Raw genomic sequence first — 6,000 nt, forward strand, 5'->3', positions numbered from 1 at the left:
TTATGAAAAAATCCTCCCCTCAATACAAAATCACCAAAACAAAACAGTCAATAGCAAGAGAATAGAAAGGAAAAAGAAAAGGTAAAAGAAACAAAGAAAAATACAATAAGTACACAAACAAAAATATCCATGAAATGGCAATTTCATTTCAGTAAGAATAGCCTGTTAATTTTGTCTAAATAAAAGATACCCCATTAAGCTGGTCCTAAACATTTTTAAGGATGACACTAACTTAAGAGATCTATCTAAACAGTTCCAGAGTTGAGGGCCATGGAATTTAATAAAGGATTGGTGACTGCAGGTACGACAAAGAGGTAAATGAAAGTTCTTCCCACCTCTAACTGAATAAGAGTGAATATCTGATGATAACAGAAAAAAATTATGAAAAGTGCCTGGAATGTCTTGTTTGAAATGAATGAACTTAAACATAAACAGGCATGTTTGAAACTTGTTAATAGAGAAAATTGATAATAATTTAAATTTGCTAAATAAGGGTGCAGAAGGTGCTTGATGAGAAGAATATGAGATCATTCTCAAGAATCTTTTCTGAATTAAAAATAATTGGTTAAGGTACGAAGAATAAGAAGCGCCCCAAACAATGTTGCAATACGTCAAGTATGGATAAAGTTGCTGATATCTTTATGGAAAAAGTCTCACCAGCAGGTGAAGTCGACCTCATCCCCTCCCAGGTGAACGTAGTGGTCAGGGAACACGGCGCTGACCTCCTGGAAGAACTGATCCATGAACTTGTATGTGGTGTTCCGGATGGGGTTCACCGGTCCGAAGGTGCCGGAGGGTTTGATGCCGGAGAAACAGGGCGTGAGCAGATCAGTCTGGCCTGAATGAGGGGAAAAAAAGAAAAACTGTATGAGCAGAATAAAAGAAAAAAGAAAATGGACCATCTGGGAAACTCACCTTTACCCCAGGACTGCGTGTGTCCAGGAGTGTCAAACTCTGGGATGACTCGAATGCCTCTCATACGAGCGAACTCGATCACCATTTTTACATCAGCAGGCGTGTAAACATGCGTGTACGGGTGGTAAGCTCCCTGTGAACATATTAAATGCGTAAATTTAAACATAGATTTTTATATTGAGATTTAACAAAAGAGATCGTCTTACTGACCTTCTGGCTCAGCTGTGGGAACGTTCGGCTCATGTAAGGGAAGGACTGATCATCAACGATATGCCAGTGGAAGACGTTGAATTTGTTCATCGCCATTGTTTCCTGTTTGAGCAACACAAAGCATTTATAAAAAACAAAAAAAAAAACAACACACACACACACACACCTCAAGTTATAAACAGATGAAAATAGAGAAAAGAGTCGAACATACCAGATTGGCCAAGATGACCTTAATGGGAAGGAAATGCCGCGAGCTGTCGAGCAAGATGCCTCTATGAGCAAACCTCGGGAAGTCGCTGATTGTTGTCGAGTTGATGCTTTTCTGAAAGGTTTCAGAAAATTTAAAGAAAGCATGATTTAATGACATAACTCACATACAACTGCTCAAAAAGTCCTAATTTAATGATAGCAGGAGGTAAGAAGCAGCAGACGGTCTTCACTTACAGCTCCATATTCATCTTCATACACCAACTGGCTGAATGTTTCTAAACCTAAAATGAAAAAGGTTTAAGAAATTTGATCAAAAAAAAACTTTTATAGTGATTTCCAATGTAATACTGAAGCCCATTTCCAAATATTTAAAGTGAAATGGACATTAAAAGCAGAGTACATTTATTTGTAGACATTGGACACTTTTTTCCCAAAACGGTTAACTTAAAAGTTCCTACATGATCATTTTTAGGGGGTTGCGAGAGTTCCCCCTAATTTCATTTTCATTAGGAACCAAAAAGATATGCATCTAAGCAGTTTTGAGTCGAAACGAAATGTATGCGTGTACAGGTAGAGTTGGGTATCATCTGCATAGAGGTGATAGAAAGAAAAATAAATGCTAGCATGTTTTTTTCCTACCATACTACCAACTACCAAGCATCACAACTGCAAATAATTACATTTTATTTATGTAAAAAATGTTGAATTTTGGTTGCTGTGAAATGGCTAACAAGATGTGTAAAATGTTCAAGAAAGAAAATAAGAGCGAAAATCATTCTAAAACATTTAAAGTTGCATTTATTGATCATTTCATTTATCCGATACGATTATTCTATCAACTAATTGGAAAATAAATAATTTAGCACATTGATTACAAGCCTTCATCTGTTAGCAATAGTTTTATGGAGTCCAAAATATTTATATTTTTACAGTTTAATGAGAAAACGATCAACACCACTGTTCACTAGTGGAATTTGGGACTTCAGGTCACCATGGAAAACAGAATTCGAACAAAGAAGGCAACAATGTTGATAACCTACACAGTACGATCCATCGTTACGTGACACGGGTGTTTCTCAAAAATCAGCATTCGAACAGTGAATTTTCTGTTGCTGAAGTCAAATCAAACATTCGGAAATGTTGCAATTTTGACTGCTGTGGTTAAAGCTTACATGGTAAAGCAATGTACAAGAAACAGTCGAACATCAGATGCTCGTTAGTTTAATGATGCATCATACCATGTTGGTTTAATTTGTTGTACGGGAAGCACACCTCGGGGATAAGCAGTGGCAGCAATCTCACAGCAGTGTCTCCAGGAATAGTGTCATTATTCCTGGTATTTAGCTTCAAGTTTCCTGTCTTCATCTTAAGCTAAGCCATAAAGTGCTATATAAGTAAAAGCCAATTCATAAATAAATCTTAATAAAGTCAAAGAAAATAAATAATAAATTATAGAATTAAAAAAAAAAAAAAAAAAAATACTATCTGACGAAAAGACTTAAAAGATTCATATCCTACCATGCAGGGCTCCCCAGACCGTCGGTGCTTTCAGGACGGCGACTGGCTGATCCACCGTCAGCTCGTCTGCAAACAAGCATTTTCTTTTAAATTACAAATACATTTTCAGTACCGTAAAAGCTGGACAAATGTTTTAAGATGATTGATGAGTTTAAGATGATGGTCTCTAGATTCCTTGTAAAGTTCGTCACAGACAAGCATGAACAATGAATATTCCAATAAAATAAAACCAAAAATGCCTTATGATGCATCAATAGTTTAGCAAATGTGCTTTTCTTTTTTCAAACTCATAACTTAAAGCGTTCAAAAATGTTTCAAAATTTTATGAAATAGTAGTTTACTAGAAATAGTTGCTTATATATTTTGCCTTGTGATTCCTCAGTATGGGGAATACATGCAATCTGTTTTTGTTGTTTATTTTTTTACATGAACTTAGATGAATCTGGACTCTTTTAGTATGAATTTAAATAACTGAATTACAATGAACTGGAATATAATACAAGTGAATTGGGTTGTCTTTGACGGGATTTTTTGGTCTCATCTTCCATGTACTCTTTGGAGAAAATTGTATTTTTGTAAATTCTTAGCCTGCAGTATTTTCGATTCTTAAATAAACTGTGTACATAAAAAAAGAAATAAAAAAATTCCCTCCAAGCAGAGATTTTTAGAAATGACAGGAAATTCAAAGACTTATCTATATACAGTCAGCAAAGTCTTAACGATAAGAGCATATTTAACTTCTGTAGAGGTTTTGAAAGAAAAATCTTCAGTCCATCTACCAAGATACTGAGACATTGTATTACTCCTCTGGATTTGTACTAGGGCTGTAATCAAACAAAGAAATTCTTGGTCGATTGAACCCCTCAAAATCAACTATTCAGCTATTTTGGGGTTTAAAATAGATGGGGGGAGTTGGCTTACCGTTTCAGGTGAAACACCATGTTTGATGTACCGTAGATATGCAAACTGTTGCTTGCAAAGTTAACTTGCAAATTCTGCCACACTGCAGATGTCTTTGACATGATAGAGTTCAACAAATCACTGGACCTTGTCCTTCTTCTTACAATCTATCCGTATCTAGTCAGAGATCAATCTTGAAATAACGATGCTAATATACACTAGGCTGAAATTAATAAAGATTGAGAGCATGAAACATCTTGTGCATACATTTATCAGTCATTATGACCTGAGATCTTACCTACATTTGGAAACTTTGGGATATGCTTAAGCAGTACTCGAGTTGTAAAAAAAAAAAAATCAGGGGGGGATGGTGGATTTTATCATATGGGGACAGATCATTTGTGCTGATTACAAATAATATAATATATTACAAATAATAGCACTGACCAAAACACCTGCAGAAATACTGCAGGAATGATATAGCAGCATTTCTGTAAATATCCGTCTGTTATCTTTTTCATATACTAGTATTTCTTATTATTTATCTTTCTTATTATTATTCTTATTATTATTATTATTGTATACCAGTTACTGTTTATAGTGTGTTATTATTATTACTGTGTTATTACTTTTCCTATTGTTGCCTCTTGTTTTTGCACTATCCCCTTTGCTGCTGTAAACTGCAAATTTCCCCTCTGTGGGACTATTAAAGGTTTATCTTATCTTATCTCTTATCTTATCTCTTATCTTTACATGCAGCCTTCTGTAAGCTTTAAATATCCACTGGGCTTACATCAAATACATCAAAACACAACAATAAAAAACTGTTTTCTGAACTTATCATTATGACTGTCCTTCACAGGATAATTAAAATGGATCACTGCAAAAACTCAAAATCTTAACATGAATATTTGTCTTATTTCTAGTTAAAATGTCTCATTTTAGTAAAAAAAATCTCATTATACTTAAAACAAGACTCATCACTGGAAAAAAAAAACAATTTTCACCTGTTTCAAGAAGATTTTCACTTGAAATAAGTAGAAAAATCTGCGAGTGGAACAAGATTTTTTTTGCTTGTAATTACAAGATAAATCTTGTCCCACTGGCAGATTTTTCTACTTATTTCAAGTGAAAATGTACTTGAAACAGGTGAAAATTGTCAAATAAGTTATTTTTCTGGTGTTATTTTTCTGGTGATGACTCTAAATGTTGAAATAGCAGTAAAACCACATTCAGTGATGAAATGACATAAGGGATAGAAAGGGGGGATGGCAGTTTCACAGGGGGGATGATTTGGACCGTTTTTATTTCAGGGGGGATGCCATCCCCCCTCATCCCCCCTCAACTCCAGTACTGTGCTTAAGGCATAAGGAGCTCAGGTGAAACGAAAGTACATGAACTTACTGTAGGCTATACAAGTACTTCCTGAAATGACATGATGAGGAGTGAAGGTACTCACATGACTCGTCAGATGTTACACTGGGGTAGGTGTCACACTCAGAGTCAGGTGATGTGATCCACACCTGCAGTTGTGTCACCGCAGTGGAACCAGTCAGCCAGCTTCTGCCAGCCTTCACCTGTTTAGCAGCTCCAAACAAGTATTCAAAATACCTGTAGAGACAGTCCGTGAATGCATCACTACTACACCACCTCAACCACTCAGGGGGATTGATCAATAAATAAACAAGTTAATCTCCTCACCTCCTGTATGCATTCTGCAGCAGGACGCAGCTCGGACCGGCAGACGAGTCTTTGGCGTCAGTAAATTTGAAATTGGAGCCACTTAACTTGAAACAAACGTCCAAGATCTGCACTTTCTGCGGCAGAGGCCACAGAGAGCCGTATTTTGAAGCCTGGACAACGGGCTGAAAGTCTTCGGAGTCGTAGTCCGGCTGCAGCCCCTGGCAGCATCCAAGAACCAGCAGGAGAAACGTAAACTGCAACATTATGAATGAAAGTAAACGGAAGCACTGGTTTAGTTTCAGTCACAAGACTGCTGGGAAAGCGGAAACACGACGGCTTTATTCATGAGCCCGCGGGGCGGCGCTTCAAAGAAGGAATACCAACATTTAAAGGGGAACCAGTTTGAAAATACATTTAGATTCTTTACTCATTTGTACGACGGAGTATTAGGGCCAAACTAAGACAAAAAAATTACGAGAATAAAGTCATAATATTACGAGAATAAAGTCGTAATATTTTGAGAATAAAGTCGTAATATTACGAGAATAAAGTTGTAATATATTA

The 6,000-nt window shown here is 36.2% G+C and overlaps 1 protein-coding gene across 2 annotated transcripts in view; it reads right to left on the bottom strand.

The window, feature by feature from the left end:
• hexb (hexosaminidase B (beta polypeptide)) overlaps positions 1 to 5,759 on the bottom strand; it is a 12,339-nt gene extending 6,580 nt beyond the window's left edge. For both annotated transcript variants that reach the window (XM_061733814.1, XM_061733815.1), the window contains exons 1-8: positions 5,455 to 5,759; positions 5,213 to 5,364; positions 2,854 to 2,919; positions 1,570 to 1,616; positions 1,337 to 1,447; positions 1,126 to 1,227; positions 916 to 1,048; positions 658 to 838 (exon numbers count right to left, since the gene is read on the bottom strand). In XM_061733814.1, coding sequence (XP_061589798.1) covers positions 658 to 838; positions 916 to 1,048; positions 1,126 to 1,227; positions 1,337 to 1,447; positions 1,570 to 1,616; positions 2,854 to 2,919; positions 5,213 to 5,364; positions 5,455 to 5,699 — 1,037 coding nt within the window. In that variant the 5' untranslated portion in view covers positions 5,700 to 5,759. The remainder of the gene's footprint in view (positions 1 to 657; positions 839 to 915; positions 1,049 to 1,125; positions 1,228 to 1,336; positions 1,448 to 1,569; positions 1,617 to 2,853; positions 2,920 to 5,212; positions 5,365 to 5,454) is intronic.
• Positions 5,760 to 6,000: the final 241 nt, after the last annotated feature.

The sequence above is a fragment of the Cololabis saira genome, chromosome 11, assembly GCF_033807715.1.
Source record: "Cololabis saira isolate AMF1-May2022 chromosome 11, fColSai1.1, whole genome shotgun sequence".
Lineage (NCBI taxonomy): Eukaryota > Metazoa > Chordata > Actinopteri > Beloniformes > Belonidae > Cololabis > Cololabis saira.